Source organism: Xenopus laevis, chromosome 4L (genome assembly GCF_017654675.1).
Source record: "Xenopus laevis strain J_2021 chromosome 4L, Xenopus_laevis_v10.1, whole genome shotgun sequence".
Classification (NCBI taxonomy): Eukaryota; Metazoa; Chordata; class Amphibia; order Anura; family Pipidae; genus Xenopus; species Xenopus laevis.
The window spans coordinates 76,055,514-76,081,574 of NC_054377.1; the positions used below are offsets into that span (position 1 = coordinate 76,055,514).

General features: G+C 37.2%; 1 protein-coding gene across 4 annotated transcripts in view; it reads left to right on the forward strand.

The window, feature by feature from the left end:
• The window catches only part of erich3.L (glutamate rich 3 L homeolog), a 58,824-nt gene that overhangs the window by 12,849 nt on the left and 19,914 nt on the right, over positions 1 to 26,061 (forward strand). For 3 of the 4 annotated variants that reach the window (XM_041590347.1, XM_018258191.2, XM_041590348.1), the window contains exons 2-11: positions 394 to 487; positions 1,060 to 1,185; positions 7,243 to 7,314; positions 10,892 to 11,020; positions 14,354 to 14,515; positions 16,211 to 16,423; positions 17,066 to 17,246; positions 17,927 to 18,113; positions 20,836 to 21,167; positions 22,101 to 22,337. In XM_041590347.1, the coding sequence (XP_041446281.1) occupies positions 394 to 487; positions 1,060 to 1,185; positions 7,243 to 7,314; positions 10,892 to 11,020; positions 14,354 to 14,515; positions 16,211 to 16,423; positions 17,066 to 17,246; positions 17,927 to 18,113; positions 20,836 to 21,167; positions 22,101 to 22,337 (1,733 nt within the window). Of the gene's footprint in view, positions 1 to 393; positions 488 to 1,059; positions 1,186 to 7,238; positions 7,315 to 10,891; positions 11,021 to 14,353; positions 14,516 to 16,210; positions 16,424 to 17,065; positions 17,247 to 17,926; positions 18,114 to 20,835; positions 21,168 to 22,100; positions 22,338 to 26,061 lie in introns of those variants that run through there. The other variant, XM_041590349.1, reaches the window with a different exon arrangement.

A 26,061-nucleotide genomic window follows, 5' to 3' on the forward strand; every position in this document is an offset into this window, starting at 1 on the left:
CAGAATCTATTGCTTCAAGCAACCGTGGGAATGAAAGGGGCAGTAGCTTCAGGCTTCCCCTTATCAAGGTGCACTGTGTGTCAATTATCCAAAAAGACTGGTGGGGCACATTTGTTCTTCACACCAAAAGATGTGGCTTTAGAGGCAAGTACCTTTAATGAAAGCTGCAGATTTGTGCGATGACTGTACCAACAATTGTGGGACTATAACTGCATTTGCACTTAATAAATAAGTCCTACAATGTACTAGTGCCCCCCCCAAGTGTTATATGCATAATTGATAAATGACAGTTCATTGTAAGGCAGTTTTATAGGAGCAGCCTGTATTTGACCATCATTATAATTTTGTATAGATTGTATCATAAAAAATGTTCCTTCTTTCTTTCTCTTACAGACCTTTGTCCGCATACAACAGTCTCACTGACAAACACTTGACAGGGTATTTCAACAATACTAGAATAAGAAGACACCTTCAAAGAGCTGGGCTGGTATGATTCTGCTTCTAATTCAATAATGTGCATGTATTCTACAGAAGATGAAGCCCTGTTATAAATGTGTTTAATTGGGAGATATTCATTAAAAATAATTAACGTATGAGATAAATTAACAAACAAGTTTAACTTCTTATTTTTTTTTTACAATATACCTTGACTCCTTATGCTCTATCTAGCCATTCTTATTCCAGTTTTTACTTTTATTTGAGAAGTGATAAAGCAGTTCTTATTATCTCCGAATTCCCTTTAATATAGCAGCCCATATTGATTTCAATTAGAAATCAACCCTTTTTCTAAATTGTTGAATTTCTGGTGCAATTTAATGTGCTAGTCACATCCCAAAATTTCATGAAAATACCTTAAGATAAAGTTAATAAAAGTTAAATATCAACCCAAATTTCAGGCTGTAATTCCGGAGTTGTATCTTATTGAGCAGAATCCATGATAATTCTCCTAATAACCTGGTAATTCAAGTTATAATGTAATATTTTATGTTTATAAATGAAACGTGTTTGTAGGGGTTGTTAATGTTTCACATAATATAACATTCGTACTTCAATTTACAGATAACAAGAAGTGGAAGAATATTAACTGAAAAAGAATACAAAATAAATTCTATGAGACGTGACCATCAGAAATATATCAGACAATGCCTTGCCCAAGCCATATTCCAGAAGGTCATTGATATGGAGGTAGGATGCAAATGTTTTCCTCAGTATTTACTGCAGATTATAATTTTTTAAATGTACTTGATCTCAATTAAGATATAATAAATCCAAATTGGATGCAATCCTATTGGGTTTACTTAATGTTTAAATGATTTTTTTAGTAGACTTAAGTTATGGAGATCCAGATTACAGAAACATCCCTTATCCTGAAAACCCCAGGTCCTGAGCATTCTGGATAACAGGCCCCATACCTGTAATAGCATGGTATGGAGAATCTGCACTAATAGGCAAGTAATAGATAACTAATATGTAATGACTTGTTTTAATTTGATAACAATAAAGATTATGTTTTAATAGTATTGTTTGTCCGGTGGCCATAACGAATTCATTAAATGTAAAGAATCCTTAAAGGACATGTCAACTCCCCTAACACAAATTTTATCTAAAAAAGCCTTTTAGCATGATTTACATACCGACCACTGCAGTCCTTGACAAGTAATCCGTTAAGAAGCACTGTTGTTTTTCTCTTCCGGCTGGTTTCCAGCACTGTCAGCCTCTCTCCCCCCTCCCTTAGGAATGTGCGCTGTAATTTGGCGATACGAACATGCGCAGTTCACAAAAAAAATCTAGCACATGCGCAGATGACTGTGTTTAGCGTCGGCAAAATAATCAAGCTGCATTAAGAGTGACCTCTGAAGACACGCCTGTGGCTTAGTTCAGCCAATAGATAAAATAGTCTTTTGTTGTTGCTATGGGCGCTGTATTGTGCCGTTTTAACTCTCTGCTCCGCTGCTGCTAGCCCATATTTCATCTGACTGCAGCGAGGAGAGCAAGGGAGCAGAGAGATTAACTATTGCACTGCCAAAATCTAAGTAAGCTATTTTTAAAAAAGGTCAGGAGGATGGGGCTATTGGCACATGCGCATTGATCAGGAAGAGCGCATACAGGAAAAAATGGCCGCCGGGTTAGTCAGTGCGCAATGGTTCAAAGAATGCGACGGTGCAGGGAAACTGGATCGCTTTTCAAAGCGCAACTAATGCGGTTCACATGGGGCTAAGGTAGGCTACACAGGGATACTAAAATAAAAAAGCGGCTTGACTTTTCCTTTAATGGATGATGTTACTGCTGCATTGCAGTGTTTGAGTCTTCGTTTTGCGTGGGAATGTAACATTATCTATTATTACACACAGTGCCCAAAGAAGAGCTAATGGCAGATCATTATCAATTTGTTTATTGATAAAGATATGTATTTGGATTATATAAATCCCTTTGTGACTTTTATTAATGCATGTGCAGTGACAAGAAATGGAGGATTAAAAATTAAGCACTCACAAAGCTTGCCCTCTTTTTTTGTCCTAGACTGTATATGTCAACTGGCTCATATCTAGTACAAGGACAATTTACCTTGCAAAACAAGTTTTAACTATTATTGATATAGTGCCAACATATTGCACAGCACTTTATAGAGATTATACATCATTCACTACCCTATTGGAGCTTACAGCTAAGATCTCTATCACATTCACTTGGACCATATTTATCAGGAGCCACTTCACCTGCATGTATGTTTTTAAATGTGGAAAGAAACTCACACATGCAAAAAAAAAACATACAAACGTCACAGATAGTGCCCTGGCTGGAATCAAACCCAGCATCCCAGCTCTGATGAAAATAATGGCTCCTGTGTTTGCTAATGCTATATTCATGAGGAACAGGAGAGTGAAAGCATTTAAAATAAAATGTGTATAACTAGCTGCTCACCATGCCAGGTGCAACCCCTCTTAAGGTGGGCATATACAGCAAGATATCGCCAAACGAGCGGATCTCTCGTTTTGAGGTGGGCAATATCAGACTGATCCGATCAGAATGGAGGCCATACAGGTGGTCGGATTGCGGGAGCGCATCAACGAACAGATGCGGCTGCGATCCGACGGGATCTTTTACCCTGCCCGATCGACTCTGGCTGACTTTTGGCCAGATATCAATCGGGGAAGCCCATTGGAGGGCCCCACACACGGGCCAATAAGCTGCCGACTCGGTCTGTCTGCAGCTTTTATCGGCTCGTGTATGGGGGCCTTAAGATGTTAAAATTTGAATCAGAGGAATTTGACTTGTAATAACTGACTTTAATAAATCTCAGGAGCATGCTCAGTATGGCTGAAATGAAGAAATGTATCAACTAATACATCATACATGAACAAAGGTTTCCTTAAAACAAAAATATAAAGCAAATAGGGATGCATCGAATACACTATTTTGGATTCGGCCGAACCCCCGAATCCTTTTTGAAAGATTTGGCTGAATACCGAACCGAATCCTAATTTGCATATGCAAATTAGGGGTGGGAAGGGGGAAACATTTTTTACTTCCTTGTTTTGTGACAAAAAATCACGCGATTTCACTCCCCGTCCCTAATTTGAATATGCAAATTAGGATTCGGATTCGGTTTGCCCAGGCAGAAGGATTCGGCCAAATCTGAAGCCTGCTGAAAAAGGCCGAAATCCTGGCCGAATCCCGAACCGAATCCTGGATTCGGTGCATCCCTAAAAGCAATGAAAAAACTCGGTTTCTAGGGAATAATTTGAAAACATAGCAACATAATAACAGGTTGAAATAAGACACACGCCCATCAAGTTCAACCTTTTACGTCCATGTAAACCCTACCAAACTGCAAAAAAAACCATCTGATGCCTCACTCTAATTTGCCTCAGAGGGGAAATGATCAATTTGACATATGAATTACATCTGCTGTTTACATGTAAAATATTTACTTTGAAGCAGATGTTTTCTTAATGCAAAGTTCTCAAGTCCCAGTATGATAGTATGTTGATAGGAATAAACTAGACAATCCAGCATTCCTGTATCAAAGAATTGTCAGATGCAAGGTCAATACTAAAATCACAGTTGGTACCTGAAATTAAAATTTTAATTGTGCATTATTTGCAAATGTTAATATGCCAACTGGTCTCTGGTAACCTGCAAGGTTAAACATTCTTACTCTAATTTCATATTTTTCTGTCTACCTTCTTCTTTTCATGTAATGCACCTTAATGCTTGTTTCATAAATGTGTACCTAGATAGGTCACTGCCAAGTAGTTTTGTCTCGTTGATTTAAACACTATTTAATTTGTCATACTGCACAATGTGTTGCTAAGGCAATTGCTGTCATAGTAACCTGATGATCATCCTTCTGCACAAAGCTTATTTTTAACCGTTTACAGAAATAATCAAGTTCTTCATGCGCCGACACTCTAGGAATAGAAATAATTTATTTTTTTGTCAGCTTTAATAATAAAATGAGGTATATGTTGTACATGGGGATTTGTCACCATGCCTCAACAAAATGCCAAGAAACATTAGCATTCAATACACCTGCACATATTGCTTTAGGCATTGTAACGACAAAATCCATGTTAAGAATAGGGTTCACTTTTGCAGCTGGGCCACCTTTCTTTTGCAATTAATATACAAAGTCTCATCTAGATCAGCAGTATCACTATAGTATTCACATCATCAGGGATTGTCTCATTAACATGAATAATTATCAGTACTAAGGCAGCATATTTAAATTGGCAAAAGCATTGAACTAGGACACTCCAAGATGGGAGAGGGTAAACCAGGGAGTCGGACTGAAGGGTCGGAGGCCCACCGGGACTTCCGCCACAGCGGTCTCTACCCCCCTTCAAGCCCCCCTGCCTCTGCTGTAACCCCCCTACAGATCCCCCATCTCAGGCGCAACCCTCCCCCCGAGGGCCCCATCCATATCTGTCCAATTATTACGGCTGCAATTGGGGCCGGAGGAGGTTGAGATGGGTTGCGGGGCCCATCTGGTTTTTACCCGGTGTCCCACCGGCCCAGTCCCACCCTGAGGAAGACCCTCAACCCTCATCTGCAATACATTTTGAGTGTGAGTGGCTTTCATTCTCTCCCTGGAAAGTACTTAAAATACTACCGAAAAGGTTTTTGGAAATAACTTTAGATGCTCTATTTAGTAAGGTTGTTCCTTCTTACACCTGGATAAGCAGTGACACTACTATGTGAATTCTATAGGCACCTTACTCTGCGAGCTTCATTGGGGCAGGGAATGATGTATAATCTCTGTAAAGCACTGTGTAAAGTCCAGTTTCCAGGCTGAATTTTTAATCACATAATTTGCTTTTACTAACTATGTGGAGGTGGCAGTTATCTATTGGGTGCCTTCATGGTGGAGTTGAACTTTCATTTTCTAAGAACCATTTTTTATCTCATTTGTCAGACTGATTGTTTATTCTCTTTGTAGAGTTTAATAATGACTCTTCTTTCATCAAAGAAAGTCACTTAGCTCTCCTATGATGTGTGTGGGGTGAAAATGATTATCCCTTTAACACATATGCATGAGCATTTATCCAGCATTTAGAATGTCTGTCAAAGCCTTACATTTCTGAAACAAGTGACACCAACACAGTTTTCATGTATTTAATATGCATGGTAGATTTTTACTTGTAATAAGCAAAACTGACATTATCTTTTTTATATCTTTGGTAATGTGATTATGTCACCAGTTAACAAAATGACTGCAGGATACTATGGAACATATTTGAAAGCTGTGTAAAAATGTAATATATATGGAAGGCTATTCCCATAGTAGCCAATCAGCAGGTAGAAATTACTGATTTAATTGAAAACATCTTATTGGTTGCTATGGGTTAATGCTCTTGGGTAAACTTTATATTACATACAGGGGATAGTCCCTACTTCTGGGTTATAATACACCCAAGAATCTAATCCCACTCATACATCTCAGTGGAGCCTGTGTTGCTTGGACAAATAGCTCTGAATATCACTCCCAGAATGATCTATTAAAGTGAGTAGCCTATCCTTTCTAGGCTATATAGCAAAAAGGTCCCTGAGAATGTGTGCTCAGCTTATATATCATTACATATTGCCATCTAGTCGTTAAGATATAGAACTCCAGGGGTTATACATTGACCCAGTAGGTGAGTCTAGTTCCTGTAAAAACTAAGGGGCCCTTTAGTGGGCAGACTTTAGGGGATTGCACAATAAATGGGTAAACAATTTATTACTTCCCTACATATATATTGCAATTTGAATGCCATGATATTGTAATTCTGTAATGCTGTAGTTCTGTGTAGTTTTTGTGTGTACAACCAAGTGTAAAATCTGACTTGAGGTGTTAAAGGGTAAAATATCACACACAAAAAATCAGTGTTGCTTTCACTGCATTTTACATGAGAATTTATTGTAACCTACTGGAATGGGTGCACTACGCAGGCCCGGATTTGTGGCAAGGCCACATAGGCCCGGGCCTAGGGCAGCGCAATTTCAGGGGCGGCCTAGCCGCATCAGTAACTAGCACTGGAGTCTCACGTCAGTCTCCAGTGCTGTTCCCAAGTGTTAAGATGTGCGCATGCGTGCGCACATACTGGGGGGAAGAGGACGGCACCTGGAAGGGGAGGGACATCGCTGGACAGGGGGAAGCAGAAGTGGAGGCGACAGTGCTGGACAGGGGGAAGCAAAGGGGACGGCACAGTTCTGTTCCCGAGTATTAAGCTATGCGCATACGCACACACAGAAAGCGGAAGGCCCTGGAAGGCAAGAGGACATCGCTGGACAGGGGGAAACCGGAAGTGGAGGTAACAGTGCTGGACAGGGGAAGCAAAGGGGACAGCACTGGCAGGGGAGCAGGGGGGTGATGAGTAGAGCCGGCCTTGGGGCGGCAAGTTTGTAAATCCGGGGCTGGCACTACGTAGAGTTGGATCAGGTTGTTGAAGGAGTTCTGTGCTCAGAATAACAATTACTGAATCATTAGATTGCAGACATTATTTGTATTCCTTCAGGAATCAACTTTCTAGATTTGTCTATAAACGTTTTAAATTTATGTATCTGTGTTTTTGGTGTAAATGAGAAATAACTTTTTTATCATAAAGATTATAATATAAGATTATACTGTAATATAATTGTTAAGATTATAATATAATTATAAAGATTTCTTCCTATACTTATCACAAAAGCAGGAAATCCTAAGATTCTATAGAAGGGTCTAATAGATCTTTCATATTCTGCATTAATTATTTATTTTAGCGCCACCACCAAATTGAAATAAAAAGAAAATTGGAAACGTTTGCAAGAAGAGAACGAATCCAAAGAATCAAGGTAAAATACGATTCATGTGTGTTTTTTATAACTAATGATGCTACTCTGTTGATAATTAGGGATGGGCACATTTTTTGCCTTGTTTCGCCGCAAAAATGACACCCATTGACTTGTATGGCGTCTTGCGTGAAAAAAAAAGACGCCGGTGGCGAATTTTTGGCAAAACGAAATGGGTCAAATTCGCCCATCCCTAGTTAAAATAAATATTTGTTTCAGTTCAGTGTTTAAGAACATTAAAAAACAATATATATATATATATATATATATATATATATATATATATATATATACAGTATATATATATATATATGCATAGACTTGGGCACACACTATAGTGCCAATTACCTGGGTGCTGAACAGGATAGTTGTATATTCATTCGAAAATGCTGACGCACACCAGGATTTTTCTTCAAAAATGCTTATTTTATTGATCGACGTTTCGATCCCCAGAGGGATCTTTATCAAGATAACAACACACTGAACTGTTTCACAGTTCAGTGTGTTGTTATCTTGATAAAGATCCCTCTGGGGATCGAAACGTCGATCAATAAAATAAGCATTTTTGAAGAAAAATCCTGGTGTGCGTCAGCATTTTCGAATGAATATATAAGTATATATATATATATATATATATATATATATATATATATATATATATATATATATATATATATATATATATATATATATATATATATATCTTTGCTGCCTAATGCAGCAGCCCCGACATGTTTCTGTAGCCTGTTTTAAAGGATAACTAAACCTTAAAAAGGAATATGCCTAAAAATGCCATATTTTCTACACAGAATTTTTTGCACCAGCATGCTCAGTGGGCTCTGAGCAGCTGTTGAGAAGCTAAGCTTAGGGGTAGTTGAAAATTATCAAGCAGAAAATGAGGTTTATATGTAATTTAAGCTGATACTACAAGGCTGATTATTAAATTCTGATGCTAGTTGCACTGGTTTCTATGCTGCCATGTAGTAATTATCTGTACTGATTATTAATCGGCCCTATTATGTGACATATATAGTCTATGTGTACTGTATATTGTCAGTCTGTCCCTAAGCTCAGTAAGTGACAGCAGCACAGAGCATGTGCAGTGAATCAGCAGAAAAGAAGATGGGGAGCTACTGGGACATCTTTGGTTACACAGATCTTCGCTACTAAAGGGCTGTGGTTGCCTTGGGCTGGTACAGAAGTCCAAAACATAATGTACAACAATTCTAGCTATTTCTTTAGTTAAGCTTTAGTTCTCATTTAACAGCATTTGGTGTTGATGTCTACAACCCCTGGTAGAGACCAACAGTGCAGACTGAGATTTATTAACACCAGAGCTGCCATTCCTCTTTACTTGCTGCCTTTCCAATTGTTCAGGCATACTCTTGCATGTAAGAATTATTAGAAAACCTTAATATAAACAACAATAATGTTACTGAATTTGATTCATAGACATAAATGAATATTATGGACCTTTACATCAAAGCCCCAGCCTATCTTTGCATGGGGCTAATACATGGAGAAAGGCTATAAGATCATAGGAAGAATCAGGGACAGTTCTAAAAAGTTTTTAGCCTGCACTTATTGCATTTGAATTAAATACAATCCATGTGGCCCTCCTTAGTGAATTTTGTAGAATGACCCCTCCCACCGGCGTTTTTGCACATGATCTGGTGATCTGACTGAAATTATTCCCCAACACAATGACTGCCCCAGTGTCTGACCTCTGAAGTTGAGTCTGTGGGACGCTTTGCATCTGAGCTCAACCAATCATGAGTTAGCCCCGCCCTAAACATCCCATGTCACATCCAGACACCAAGAGGACAGAAGCTGTTATGGTGGGTGACTCTCCTCAGTAACAAGGGTTGAAGGAAGCAGAGGGACAAAACAGGGATGTGTAGCACAGACAGATTATAGAACATTTACAGAAAGGTGGAATTAATGCAAAATACAAATACTTTTGGATACAAATGTTAAGATACTAGGCCCTTATTAGTGTGTGATCATTGTATAAAAGGAATATATGACTACATATCTGTTAAAGATGTTGATGTGACCAGTGCACTTTTTTTTTCTGTATTTAAAATTGCACCTTTTATTTTCAACGAGACACCTTTTTTTACTGTAAATTATAAAGGTATATTATGGAGTTGTGACTCTTCCAATCACGTGTCTGTTATAACCATCATTTTAAGCAGAGCATGGGCTTAACTACAAGGGAATTTGTTGACAAATCACATGATACAAGTCCTATGTAGTTGCTCATGTCTAGAAATAATAATAACGGATGTTAAAATCTGATCTGTAAACTACTTGAGACTTTTGACGTTCAACACAACACGCCTCTCGGAAGGGAATGCTTCATGCTGCATCTTCATCCTCCAAAATAAAATTGCAGAAATGTTTATTTCTCATTGAAATGCATTGACTGTAGAATGCAAAAGCAGGAAAACCAAAAACTGCCTTTATATGATCAAATGAATATTGATCGAATGATTGAATTTTACATTACAGCAGTGTTGGCCAAGATGCCTTGGCACCCAAGTCAAAAGACAATCTGCAGCCCCTTCTGGTTGCTAGGGTCCAAATTACCTTAGCAACCATGCCTTGATTTGAATAAGAGACTGGAATATGAATAGGAAATGCCCGAATAGAAAGATGTAGCATCATTATCATTGGTATCTGTGTTTAGTGCTGGCATGTTTTCAATTTATAAATGGTGGCTTACCCAGAACTACCCTGTCAAATTATAGTCCTGTATTTACAAAGCGTCAATATATTTTGCAGCGCTATACAATAAATGGGTGCAAGTATTGATCATACAATTGTTTATACAAAACAACCAATATGTGATAGTAGATGTAAAGCAGGCACTGCTCAAAAGCGCTTACATTCAAATAAATGGTAAGGGATACGGAACTGGTAGTGAAATTTTGATTTCCACAACAGTGGTGATCAAAATATCGTGTGTATCATGGGGTAAGGCTGTCTTACTTTAAGGGGCAGATTTATCAAGGGTCTAAGTGAAAATTTGAAGTAAAAAAAAATTTCGGGCTATTTTTGTCTACTTCGACTAGAGAATAGTCCAAATTCAATTCGAATTTAAAAAAAAAAAAAAATGTTATCATGTATTGTCTCTTTAAAAATTCGTCTTCGACCATTTGCCTTCTAAAACCTGCAAAATTGCTGTTTAGCCTATGGGGGACCTCCCAGAATCTATTTGGAGTCAATTCAAATTTAAAAAACCTTGAATCAAATTCAATTGAATACGATGTTACTTTGATTCAAACTATTCGAATTCGAACGAATACGGCTATTCACCCGCTGAAAAAAACGTAGAATTTTTTAATAAATTTCGGTTGGTCTATTTTTATTCGAATTTCGAATAAAACTCCCATTACTTCTAAATTCGACCCTTGATGAATCTGCCCATAATGTTTAAACCTTACATATACAACACACATAGGATTTGAATGTAAGCTCTTTCGGGCACAGCCTGGTTTACATCTTATAATGCTTTCAGCAGAGATAGTTCCATGAAACCACTTACTAGTCAATACAAAATGAGTTTATATTTCAGGCTGACCAATCAAAGACTGTTGAAGAAGAAACATTTGCTTTATTTTCCCCTCGACCACCAACAGGACCTAAAAGCGGGGTCACTCGCCCGATGATAATACAAAGGGAACTCTCTGACTCATCAGAATCAGTAAGTATAACGTTTTTTCTAAAGGTTAGTACCAGTGTCAGACTAGGCTGCCAGGGTACTGGGAATTCTCCCAGTGAACCTTGTTCTGAGTAGGCCCTTTGTTGGTTCTGGAGCACAGAGCACTAAAGGGCGAATTCCCTAAACAGCGAATGGTTCGCCAGGTGTAAATTTGCCAGAACAACGCTAATTCCCTAAGATGGGAAGTTGCGTCCAGGGCACTTAATGCTGGCAAATTTGCGCTAGAAGTTGCACTAGCGTTGGCTAATTTGCATACTTCGGGAAGTAAAAGTTGAACGAACGTTGCAGCAAATACATTACATTACACAAGTCCAGGGAACCTTAATAAAATAAAATAGAGTTGTTATAATGCCCTACACATGAGCCCAGTGTATAGTTTATGTGCCATATGTTAGGAAATGTAGGGGGGAACCTGGTTACCCAAAAAAAAAAAACGGTCTTTTCACTCAGAAAAAAGGAAAAGACGCCAGCGTTTTTTGGGACTTAGAAAATTTTCCAACAAAAAATTGAGGAAGTCCTATCCACTCCATTGCACTTCGCCTGGTCTGAGGTGGCAAAGGCAAGTCTGGCGCAAGAGGTAACTTGAATTTGCAGAGTTACGTCCGTTCGCCAGAGAGAAAATTTGCTTTTTTAATGGATGTTCTTTCAGGTGATAGGGTAACAAAAGATGAACATTTTTTAAATAGGAAAAGGACATTATAATATAAATGAAAAGGAAAGGTGAAATCACTGGGTGCCAAAAGTTAGGCATCCCCCACTGATTATATTCACTTACCTGATAACTTGGGCTGATGTTACTATCAGCAGAAAACTGTCCTCTTCCAGCATCTTCTTTATTCGCCCAGTTTCGCATTTGCAGTAGAGTGAAAAGATGAACTTTAACTAAAAAGCCAGGTTTTTCACTTTACTGCGCATGCCTCAGCCAAGTGAAGCAAAGAAAAACAAAGTGGAAGATCACTCCATGGTGTTTGCTGAGAAGAACCCCTGGGACAGTGCAGTTTTTTACAAACAGGAGCACCAGCTGGGGGTATCAGGTAAGTAAATACAATTACTGGGGGGTGCCAAACTTTTGGCACACCCTATTGATTTCACCTTTCCTTCTCCATTAAGGTAAAACAATGTTGAATTTCAGTATAAATATTTTTTTCTAGTTTATATATGAAATAATACACCCCTGTTATATTATAACACACTAAGACATGTGACATAAATTACATCACCAAGCACCATTTAGGATATAATTTATAACATAGTCATGGTTCCTGGAAATTATGAACAAATTATACAACATTTTAGGGAGATTACTTTTAACATTTAGATCAATTTATGCAGCTTCATTTTTAAGGAATGCTGCAGGCAAGCATGTTAACTAGTTTACATTCTGTAATATGGTTGATGAGGATGCTGCAGAAATAAATTATACTTCTGAGGATATTAAATGAATGACATTCACACTGTTGATGACTTTTTATGCAAGTGCTTGTTGTTTGCACTTTAGGGAATGGGTTACCAGATTTGAGAAGCTTGTAGCAACTTGTATATCAGCACCATGCTAGTACCAAGCAGAGAAAATATAACCAATATGCCAGTTACAACTCTAGTAATTAAAGGGGATGTATGGTCAAAAATTTAATCCACCTTTGGCTTTGGGGAGTGAATATAAGGATTTTACAAATTGCAAACAATTATTTTTTATTAGCCGTTTTTTAGTTCCTTACAGAGTAATCATATCCCAAACATACCTGCTCAAGCTTCAGCAGCGCGCAAAACCTTGACGGCCCATGGCCGTGTCTTCTTCTTGGCCCGCCTGCCTCCTCTGCTAGTCCTGCCCGCCTACCAATGAAAAACGAGTAGGCAGTCTTGTTTGCAGATGCCTGCTTGATGTGCCTCACCGTCACTCCCACCGTTGCTTGACTGCCTACTCGTTTTTGATTAATAGGTGGACGGGACTAGCAGAAGAGGCAGACGGGCCAAGAAGAAGAGATGGCCATGGTCCGTCAAGGTTTTGCGCGCTGCTGAAGCATGAGCAAGTATGTGAGGGATATGATTGCGCTGCAAGCAACTAAAGAAACAGCTAATAAAAAATTATTTGCAATTTGAAAAATCCTTATATTCACTCCCCAAAGCCAAAACATGGTTACAATTGTTGACCATACATCCCCTTTAATACTGTCAAGTCAAAGAGTGACTTTGGTTGTAGTTAGGATGTCATCAAGAGCATTATATCCAGGCTGGACCAGCTCTTCAAGCATTTTACTATTTAGTAATAAAGTATTTTTTATTACATTATGAGCAGCCCATTGAAACAGTAAATACATGAATCATAATAATTGGATATTGACACTTTTCTAGGCTGCGCATTTGCTGTATACAGTTATGCCTTGTTAGCTGTCAGCTGACAGTGTCTGGCTATTAATGTAAAAGTCATGGTCATTTATAAATATTAAAAAAGCTTATTAGTTTTAACTCAAATATATACTATATTTGCAGAGGTTTTTTTTCTTTCTTATAGTTAAAATACAGTGGTACTATCATAATCTAGTTTTGAGTGCAGCTACTATTTGTATATATAATTGTTTCAAATCCATTGCCAGAAATTGATATGCTTATAATACAGCAGAAACTAGCACTTATTATTTCCAATTATGGTGGACAAGAATAGTAACATACATATTGGCATACTGGGTGATAGATATGTCCCTTATTTTGATATATATTTCCTCTGGGACATAGATGTTAGCTATTCCTTTGGTTATAAAACAAAAGAATGTTTAGTCTGTCTAGTCACCTATAGCATCCAATAAGCAAACAGCTAATTAGTGGTTGTTATCAAGTTTTGCGCCTTGTTACATTTCCCTATTTTCACTTCTATTTTTGCCTTTCACCTTTGTATTTTTTGCCAATTAATATAAAGTGTGCACTATGCTGAATATAGTATCAGGACTAAACCAAAATGTGATAGTTCTGTCGGCCACTAGGAGTCAGCATAGGCTAACAGGAAAAAAGGTACTGCAGCAGTAACTCTTCAAAGGCTTTGTACATCACCTCTAGTACTAGTTGTGAATCAACATATATATATATATATATATATATATATATATATATATATATATATATGTGATCATTTAGGTTTTGTTTCCTTCTGAAGAATATGAGCTTTGAATACATGTACAACAACGACAAAAATGAAATATCTGTAACTGAATGTATTTCATTTGGCAAAATGCGATGCCTATGCAAATGTTTGAAAATTAATGCTGTAGAACGGATAAGGGATATACTATTATAAACAATATTTTGTTTCTAAATCCCAAGGTTTCATCTCCCAGGCCAAATACAGCACCAGGAAATATGCAACGTCCAGTTCGACTGCAACCTATTCAGGCATATTGTCCATCTAGGAATGCACCAAAGACATCATCAGGATCAAGACAAAAAGAGTCAGCTGATGAGCAAGAACAACAGTTCCCTAGAGGGGTCAGAGTCTTACAGATCTAATTTAAGATAAATACTTTGGGAAATAGTGCAGTAACTTATTTATAGCACATGTGCAAACATTTCTATTTACTGCTCTGTCTGGGTTGGAGAAATACCATTCCATTGAATACAATGTATTGTTAAATGTATTTGTGTATTAATAACCTCCTTGTCTGCTATGAAAGGATTGCAAGACCAGCACCATCTGTGACTCTAGGCCTTGCACAGCATAAAAGTAAAGCGAAGTTCAGGCATATAATATAGGAAAGTGATATAGGAAAGAATGTAGCTATTATGACAGACAGTTTGCATTGTGGATGATTGCACATTCAGTTGCAAGTATATTTTAAGATTAAAGGCACAAATTCGATTTCCCCACTCCCACCTCCAGCTCACTTTCAGGTAGTAGAGCAGCTGGGGAGGGAGAATTTTTATACTGGCGTAACTATAGAGGAAGCAGACCCCACAATCTGCTTCCCCATATAGTTACATCAGTGTAATTTATTAAGCTCACTTATACATAAGGGTATAAGGTCTTGAACAAATTTCCTATGCTTGGCCAAAAGGTGAATAACACACTACTTAAAGAGAATGAATGCATCCCCCTCTATAGTACAGTATGTGTTGGAACTTGCACTGGTCAAAGGCTATTCTGTTTCATTAGTGTTATCTTAAACCCTACTATATTATACTATAACAGATTTTTCTCTCCCCTCTATTATTCCCCATAATGTTTTCTGTATTCCAGATGTTGAATGATGCCCCTACCCCCCCAAAGCAGTAAAACCATAAGTGAAAATAATTTATTTCTATCCTCTAAAAAAGTTTTCTTAGAAGTTTGTATTAAGTGTATGCTCAATATTTGCTATCAGCTTTGCTGAACTCAGCCATCTTTATTTTGTTATAACAAAGCTCCACTTTTGCTTTCAGTAAAACTTTAGATAATACACAGTCATGAACTGTTGCCAAAAGCCTGCCAGAAAATTACAGAAAGTTTTCAAACAAAAATATGCATTCACATAGAAAATAAGTAAACATTATACAGTATTGCTGTAGAAGCCCTGTACATAATAAAGGACAGTTTTAAATAGGTTTAGAATGTATCTCCCTCCCTAAAGCTAGCCACTAAAGCTTGTCGGATCTTTGAGCATTGTGACTCCCCCCCCCCCACCATCCCACCAAGGTGAAATTATTTCATGAATGGCACATTTTGAATAACAACCATGTGTTAAGGTGGCTGACCATTTATAGAAACTGTAAGTAGAATTCTGTAAATGTCTTAATTTTTAGAGAAGTCTTTATTTCAAGGTGACATTATCAACTATGGGATCAGTGTTCGCACACCCACTGCTAACCCTTTTACTCCTTCACAGCCTGCTTCTTAGAACCAATATAATGGCTGCAAGTGATTTTACATTTTACACTTTGCCTTCAATAGCACTAGCACAAAATACTGGCTTTTCACAGCTCCGTGTGTCTTGCCAGTTGGCTGCACATGCCAGCTTCTGAGGATACATCACTTTGGCCAAGAAATTGCCATATAGACAACCCTTTTACTGGCTGCAGCTTAGCTTATGTCAAGGATAGCCAAAGTTTTATGTGACTGAAATACATCATTAATCTCACACTCTGTATGGTAAATATAAGAAGCTATGTTGTAAAATCTTAACAGTTTAATGGGCTGTTTTATTTCAGGTTGACAGGGATCTAATGAAACTAATGAACGCAATGGACCATTCTGTAGGAGTGTCACCCTATCGACTTCCCATTATTAACAACTTTGTGATGCCTGCTCCCCCTCCTCAAAGAAAATATCCCAAACAGCTCAAACATACTATGAGCACATCATCCAGAGGAAGGCGCTTTCGCCCCACCACGGCACCCATTGAGCTCGAACTGACCTCTAAGGTACCAGACATTATATTATTGTATTATATACTTTTAAAAGTATCATAAAGCAGCAGTTATGTTTGTGACCAGAACGGCCTTGCCCAGCATACCAAGGAACTCATTGGGTACCCATGTCCAAGTATACTGTAAAGCATGGTATTTCTGGTAACTCTTAACTATGCTGCAGTCTGCCTGTTCCATTCAGATAAATAGGTGTCTATTGGATGCATGTTCCTTCACTTGAAGAGCATCACTGCACTGATGATGATGTCCCTGCTTGAGAGTTTGTTTTAGTCTGCAGTATTTCCTTCAAGCAGGAGGGTCTTACATTGTATCTACAAATTTTTTGGATTATTCACCGAATTTATCGAATTATTTTATTTAAAAAAACACCACCAAACTCCCATACCCAACACCATATTTATTATTTAAAAAGCTCACATTGATCAGTTCTGGGAAAACCCCTGAAAAAAACATAAAAAAAGTGTGATTTTTTTTAGCTTTTTCACCGATAAATTTGGAGTGATAACTAACCCCCCACTGATGTTAAAAAAAAACAAACAAAAAAACCCATTCCTTGATATGGTCTAGTAAATGTTTTAACATAGAAATTGTGCCTTTTTTATTTACTGGTACTTTGGTATATGTGTTTTCTCCTAGGATTCTGGGAAGTTCCATAAAACAGTTTTGCACAGCAATGTAGCAGTCACCATGGTTTACCTCGGAAAAAATGTTCACTTGTCACATGATGATAATGACTTCAGAGATGAAATAAAAGTATTTCAGCAACACTGTGGAGGCGAAAACCTATGTGTTTTCAAAGGCAGACTTCAGGAAGGAGGTACTGGATTATTACCAACTGTATTTTATTGTGATATCTGTCACAGGTTTCATCCAAACCTGGATATCGGTTGACAAATTATTAGCAAACAAGCAGAATCAAGCTTTTATATCTAGTCGCAAGTCTGACCAGCATGGGGATGAAATGAATCTATGTAACAAAACCGAGTGGAAGAGGAAAAAAAGGGAAAATTCCTTTTCCAAAAATGATTGCTAATAAAGAGCCAGTTTCTGATCCAGTATTGCATATGTTTATCACTATTTCTAAATAAACTACTGTACTGTTTATAAGCAAGATTTCTATCACAATTTTAAATGCCTTGACCAAGATCAGCAGTATGCCAGTATGTGTTGAAAATACAGAGCAGATTTGTCCCATGCATACAGTAAGTTATGCCATGATAGTTTCCCGTTCATTGGTAAACAAATAAATAAATACAAGTGTGACAGTCTCATTTTGAGAAAAATTTACTTTTCATGGATATATATATATATATATATATATATATATATCTATATCTATATCTATATATATATATATATATATATATATATATATATATATATATATATATATATATATATATCTCAAAGGGATAAATTAATTACTATAGATAACACAAGGTTTTGGAAAGCATTGCCTGAATTGAAGACTTACTAATGTTATCTTCTTCATTCCAGAAACTTTTAACTTAATATCTCGACGGCATCGTGGCTTCCCATTCAGCCTCACCTTTTATATTAATTGTATACAGGTAGATAGATTGAGCTCCTGCTGTGAATATAAACATCGCAAAGGTGCAAGGCTGGGAGGAAAAAATGGCTATTTTGGCTTTGTTAATATTGAAGGAGCTTCACCCTGCTACAGGTAATTTTTTTCATGTTGCATGTTATTATATTATGCAGATGTGTGGGATACATTAGAGAGTCTTTCACTTATATGATCCAGCTGCACTCACTAAAACCTTCAGAGCTGTGGTTTTTGATCTTATTCTTGTTCATACTAATAGGCAAGTCCAATTTTTTTCAACCTCACTCTAATAGCAAGATTGCATATATATAAAACACTATTTTCTTAAAATATATAGGATAACTGATGATTTGAACCTCCTATTTAATCCAAATTAAGCTACAAGTTTGGCCTCTAGGACTGTCTAGAAGAGCATTCTTTCCAGATCTCTCAATAACTAGGGCACCAGAGTTTTTGCAATGAATAGTTAATACTATATTTATTGGATGTTAAACAATTTATTTGGTGACACTGCACAGATAGTACAACTTACTGAGTATTACCTACTTATAGGTGAATTAGTCTCCAGTGCTAGGAGAATGCTCACAGTGGTGAATTACTCCAGAAATCTCCTATTTCTGAGCCCAACTGCTTGAGTCCTTAGGTTGGCAGATGACACCATGGGGGTACAAACCCTCTTGGTCACCTTGTTGAAGCCTTTGGCTTCTCAACTAACTGTCCTAATCCTAAATCTCACCCTTAGGCAGGTATTTACTAAAACTTAAATTTGTTTAATTTTTTTTTATAAATACAAACTCCCTGACTCCCATCCATGAATTTAACTCATTTATCAAATAACCAACTCAAAAAAGTTCTCGACAAAATCAAATGAAAGTTCAAATTGTACAACTTTTTTGGATTTGACGCTCGAATCGCTCAATTTTTTTGAGTTGTCGTCTGAAAACCCTGAATATATACAGATTATCATACAAAACCCAGCACAGATCATGACCTCTTCAAATTGTAAAGGGGACATCTGCCATTGACTTCTACATGACCATGACAGGTTTTAGCTGGAGTAATATTGTATTCTGATTTTTAGCAGATTTGGGGTCTAATAAATCTCTAAAAATGCAAAAAAATCGAGATTTAATAAATAGGCTCCTTAGCGTTAGCTATTACTGATCTTCCTTCACAATGTGGAGCAACATTTGCACACAGAACACATTTGCACCTGGGCAGTAAGCCATAGCAACCAATCGATGATTAGTTTGTATTCTGCTAGCTACAAGAAATCCACAGAAAGCAGCAATCTGACTTGTTCCAAAGGGTTACCGGCCAGGTGAAAATGTGCCCAGTGTTGGTAAATGAGCTCCACTGACTTTCTCTACTGAGGCCTACATCCACCTTAGGCTCTCCAGTACCAATCCCCCTGTATAGCAAATGGGGTCCAAAGAGAGCAAGCACATGATGGCCAACTACAGAATTTACAGGGAATTCTTTAACCTGGCAAGGGAAAACCCTCTCCCTTTCAACTGTGAAACAGGCCCAGCCGATGTCTGGAATGCCTGAATAAAGGTGAGCAAAACCTTTACTTACCTACACTAGTATGATTTCATATGCAACTAGTTTTCAATGACCTACATATAAAGTAGTCTACATCCACCAGTTAGCAGGTATCATATTCTGGTCTTGACTACAAACATCTTATTGGTTGTTGTTACTGTTCCTAGCACAAATGATGCACCTATTTTTAGTTTTATTTGCCCCAGACCTAAATCATGAAACACTATACAGTTGTATAGTAGTAGTAAAAACTTTTGTTTTACAGTGATCCTTTTTGTGGACAGGCTTATTATATATATATATATATATATATATATATATTATACTGGATTCGCTAAGAAACAGCAGTAATGCCTACGACATTTCAAAGATTTGCTGCTTTTGTAATTAAAGGCAGTGGCTATACTTTGCTTCCTGTTACTTCCTACTATAATGGAAGCATCACGAATAGCCTGAGGCCCATAATTGTAGCCAAACTGACTTCCTAACATTGGTCAATCTTTTTATTTGTTCAAAGTCACTGCATAATTTACAACCAAGTTGGATCACCTGAAATGACTGGGCAGAGCTAGTGAGAGATGATTAGAGTATAGGGGAAAATTGGCTGCAAGGTCTGAGCATTAACTTATGAATGAGTTGTTCCATCTGTAAAATATCACAATGCATACAGTGCTACAAAATATGTGTACTAGTGATGGGTGAATCTCTCCCGTTTCGCTTTGCCGAAAAATTCGTGAATTTCCCGCAAAATTAGTGAAACGGTGGAAAATTAGGGAAAAATCATGAAATCAGAAAGTTCACGAAAAAATTGTGAAATTAGAATGTTTTCCCTAAAAAAAAGTCAAATGTTTTCATGAAAAAATCGAGCAATTCGAACATTTTCACAAGAAAATCTAGCCATTCGAACATTTTCACAAGAAAATCTAGCAATTCAAAAGTTTTCACGAAAAAAATTGATGCAAATATTTTCGCCCATCACTAATGTGTAATCCAGGTATTAGTTTATTTAAATACACTGCCAGAAAGTATGGCTGTAGCCAACGAAAAGTGAAGTTTACAGAGCTAAAGGTGAAACAAATACTCATGATTGATCATATATCAACTTTCCTTTTAACACTTTCCTGGTTTCTTTCATTATTAGACCATAAATGGTCACCTTAATCTGTTTCTTCATTTATCACCTGAATTCTGTGGGTCCAACAATTTTAAAAAATGTAACTACCTTTTTGTTATACTTTAACAATAAAACTTAAAATGCTTATTGTATCTAACATTTAACAATTTATCACATTAGGTGTATTATTGCAATGGGCCTTGATAAGAAGCCTTCTCCTCCACCAAAGAAGGCAAAGGATGAGGAGTATGATAGCAATGAAGAGAAGGACAGTGAAGATTTTAAACATGAGAGTTTGATGGATAAAGAAGCCATCAATGATACTGAAAGAGATGAGGAACATGAGGAAGGCGATGTTACAATAAAAAAAGTGATAGAAGAAACATCCTCTGCTTATGATAAAACAGACATGGAATATGAAGAGGATGAAGAGGAAGAAGATGAAGAATATGAGGGTGGGAAAAAGGAGGATAAGAATGATGAGTATGAAGCAGATGATGAAGCTAAAGATGGTAAATTCAGGCCTAGATACTGAGACATACTGATGTAATATAATGAAACTAAAGTAACATCAATGAAAATAATATAATTGTACTATACAGTACAATAGACGAGTTATAAGGCTTAACTCTCTATGGTGAACTTGAAATATAGTTTAAATGGTTTATGACATTTGTTGAAGCATGTCAGTCATGTTTTATACATCTTACCCATGTTTATCTCCCATTCCAAAACTGTTTGGCACATTGTTAGGTTGATACACCATCCTATGTTCTATCCATCGTGTTAGTGTTACAATGTTATTAAAAACCTACCTACATAACTGTATGCCGATGAAGTGATCACTATAGGACTGATTTACAACATGTAAGCCATGGTGCAAAGTACAAAAACATGTACAATCTATAATTTTTTGCCTCCTACCCTGAATTAATTGTCACAGTACTCTGTCCTTAAGAACAGCATCTACCCCGTGAATACAGTGCTCATAAGGGCTGGAGAGAGGGAGTCATGTACTATATGCTCTTGCACCCCTTAGAGCTTTTGCACTTCTATCTGGGGTCCTACTAAATTACCATATAATTGCGCAGAATATTTATTTATGCTACTATATTTGCTAATACATTTTGTGAAAATGTATTATTCAATTCAATGCAAAAGGCTCTACTTCCCATATTTTGTGAAATCACATGCAGGCAACATTTCACATAACACAATTTTAACTATGTTATCATTTAAAATCTACAAGTTAAAATACAATTATGTCTAAAATTATATTGGCATATTTAAATACTGCAAAATTAGAATATAATGATATAATAATATAAAACCATTTCTAATTGCAGCTTTACATATTTACTTGTCAAGTGCAATTTGATCATCTATACTGATATGATTTTAAGGTGATAGGAAATACATAATTGTGCAGCTTTGTTTTTTCCCAGAGTACGATGAGGATTTTGAAGTGGAAGAAGAGAAGCCAGATGAGAAAACTAATGAAGAAGGACAGGTTGATGATCAAGTGAATGGAAAGTCAAAGTCACCCTCAGATGATGAAAAAGATGATTTAGACCATGAAGGGGAAAGTAACAAGCCATCAAAGGAGGCAACGGAAACTTCAGATAGTGAGAAAGATGAAAGAGATGGGCATTCTGACAGTGAATATGAGGAGGATAAACAAGGTTAGTCAGTATTAGTATTTAAATGTCTCTGTGCAAGAATGTATGCAGGATATATAAATATCTATAAAACATGTAGCAACACGTAAAAAAGTTTGTGTCATTGGAGAAATCAGTGGGTCTCTATTTTTTTTTTGGAGAGATTATGAGTAAAGGCAAGAGGGAATCAGATTCATATTAATGTATGCATTGTCATTTTAAGACAAGGACATCATCTATAGAAGTAGTATAGAAAATATTATTGGGGTCAGCAGAATATTGTTAACCGCAATAAAAGTTCTCCAAATGTTAACATATATTTTTAGCATGTTTGATAAACTGTGATGTTTACTTAGAAAAGTCATATACAGAAGTGGTTAAATCTGCTCTCAGTTTCATGTGACAAAGTCTTCTCAGTGAAATTACTTCTTGGTTAATCTATACCTGAAGGCAAATGACTCCAAGCCAAAATAGGCATGGAACCATTTACTACATATTTCTAAACATATTTTGCTTAAGAGATGGGTGGGGCTCACGTGAGCTTGCAGCTTTCTTTAGAAAGAGGAGAAATTGCACACAGACACCATGCTTCTCTTCAAGAATACATAACTTTATTAACACTTCTGCATTAGCAGACAAAAATCATGTCATTTGACACTGTGTCAGTATCAGATAACTATGGGATCTGTTTGAGAGCACACCCATTAATACATATCTTAGAGGACAATTCAACCCTAAACTTAAAAAACCCTACCCCCCTCCCTTGAGCCCCTTCAGTAATCTACGGAATGAGAATGGCACTTCGGCAATCCTTGTGAGTTTCAGCGCATGCGCAGTTGTCACGAAACAGATAATTGCTCCAACTGCTCATGCGCCAACATGCCGGTCATTCCGAAGATTACCGAAGTGGCTCAAGATGGTGCCCGTGAACTCTGATGCCTGAATCTACACCGAGTGGTAAGTAAAGCGTTAGGGGCATTTGCATGGAGTAACACTTAGGCTGGGGGGAGTAGGGGGTCTGTGTTAGGTAGGGGTTGTAGAGTTTTTTTAAGTTAAGGGTTGAATTCTCCTTTAAGATATGTATTAATCATTAATGGGTGTGCATTTGCCCGGGGTTACACTTAGTCTGGGGGGAGGGTTTTTTTGTAGGGTAGGGGGGCAAGGGTTTTTTAACTTTAGGGTTGAATTTGCCTTTAACACATATCAAGGGAGTAACGTTTCCAAAAATAATCACTATTGATCTAATAACCAGGGAGACATGTAGACTATGACACTGATTATGTATGCCATTAACCCTTTGCCAGAACACTGAAGACCCAATTTGTACCTTCCTTTTTTAAGTCTCAGAGTTCCTACTTTCTAGTTAAGTTGGGGGGTATGAAGTGGAACCTTCTTTGCTAAGCAAATAGTATTGCACCTGCTGTGTTAAAGAATTCTATACTGGTTTATATAAGCAAGTGCCAGAGCTGACATAAGGTTGTTGCATTGGAACTGCATATCTTGCAGCCAGTTGAACCATTGCAACATACGAGTTAACCAAATTTCTTTGATGAATAACAATCACAATTACTGCCCGGTTTATTTAATCACACTGGACAAATTTGTATTGGTTCAGGAACCCATACCAATTTATCATCAAGTAGTTATAATCAGCCTTCTGAAGATACAGTATATGTAGTGCCAATAGGTTATTGAACTAAGGCAACTTTGCACCATGCTAGTTAACAAGTTTTACTTGTGTTGCTTTATAACCACTCCTAAGAATGCAAGCGTCATCATGTTTGGTGTTCACAGAGGAAAGTCTGGCTCACCATGTCTGCTTGCTGGCATGTCTCTATGGATAACAGGCAATTTGCTCCATGACTTTTTCTAGACCACCAGCCGAGAAATAGTCACAAGCTGTTTCAAATTTCCCTGCTACTGATCAGTAATGTCAACATTTATTCAAAGAGCATTTTCAGCTCAGAAATAAAATGACACACAGCCTGTCATATCCATGGCTTTTTCGCTATTCATTTAAATTCACAAAGCTTAGAAGTGACACATAAAATGATAAAGTTCCAGGGCCAGGAACAGTTTACTTTCATTACTTTCTTCACATACGTTCTCTTTCCTTTGAACTTAGTAATGTTGCTTTGATTTTGTATTTTCCATATTGAATAGGAAAACATAGCATAACTGACATGGAAATGAACATTGCTGCAAGGAAAATCCAGTTATTTTATAGAGAACATAGAACTCGCCAGCAGAACATTCAGAAAAAGAAAACAGGTTTGAGGAGCAAAAAGAAACGGCAACCCAAATAATTCTGAAACTGCTTTGGCCTTTGATTGTGCTAGCCGCATGAGTTGCATTCTTTCTTTAATACGGTCAATCAGTGCATTTTTTGTTTTAATTGAAATTCCAAGCTTGCTGCATCTGCATGCTCTGCAATCAACAGTTCTGCGTGATTTAAAGTGCAGTTTTAATTACCCAGTTAAGTGATTGCTTAATCATGATTGAAATAAGCGTATGACAAATTATACCACAGTGTAATACTGACATAGTCTTCCTCCTCAGTATTCCCAGCCTCACGTCGACACATGCTCAGATACACTGACATCTGTATGCTCACACATTGCTTGTACTGAAAATACACGCTTCTCCTCCAGGTTGTTTTGCAAGTAAAGCAGTAAAGTATTTTCCAAAGGTCAAGTGTGCTTTCTGTGCAGCAGGGCAAAGAAAACACTCTTCTGCTTCCTTCACAAGATGTAATCAGAGCATCTCCCAGAGTGAGCAGATCATCGATCCCCTCTGTCCTACTGCATATACAGTGTTTGCTATATCCTAGTATTTATAGCTCAACTCACAATCATTGTAGTTGAAATATGACATTGATTTTTTTTTTCAAACATGAGGAAAAACAAAAACAGAAAATACTTGGCAGTCCATAAATAAAAATGTAAGCCTTTATTAAAATGGGAATCTGTATTTATAACTAGGAGAAGTCCATTCACTTTCCACTATACAGTTAATTGCAAGGCTTCTTGTGTGCCTTTTCTGTATTTTTACATGCATTAATACTTGTGGGTTGGAACCGCCTAAATACTTGCTTGTGAGTACAGCAATATAGTTTCTTTTGATCTTGGATCCAATGCAGAATGCCACAACAGATTAAAATAACGCTGCAGCTTCCACCTACATTTCTAAATATAAATAAGTAGAGAGAATATTCTGTTCACACAGATGCTGTAATTTATTTTTTAAAGATTAACCCTACTGTGTCTTAGCTGGATAACTTAGATCACTTACTCTATTAATTCTATTCAGCAAGTCGCTTACTTGACTTTAGTCCCGCAATTTTCAGTTGAACTTTACTGTTCCCCACAGGGACACTGCATAGGGTTCCTATTGTGCTCTTTAGTTATAAATAAGGTACAGGTTGATTCAAATAACAAAAAAGCACCTTCTCATGCTGCCCCTTAGCACCCTATGTGAATTTTCAATATGATATCAAGGTCAAAGGGGGCCTCATTGTTTTGGAATGCATGGTGCCTATGTTTTACACTGGTATCCAGGTATTGGAAGCTTTGTAAACAATTCTCACAGTCCTGTTGTAGTGTGCTGTATAGTGACACTCTAGAAAGCAAGAGAGAAAAAACATAACTATCCCAATAATATGTATCTTGGAAGCCATACCTATATCATGTTATTTAAAGGAATTGTTCAGTGTATAAATAAAAACTGGGTAAATAGATAGGCTGTGCAA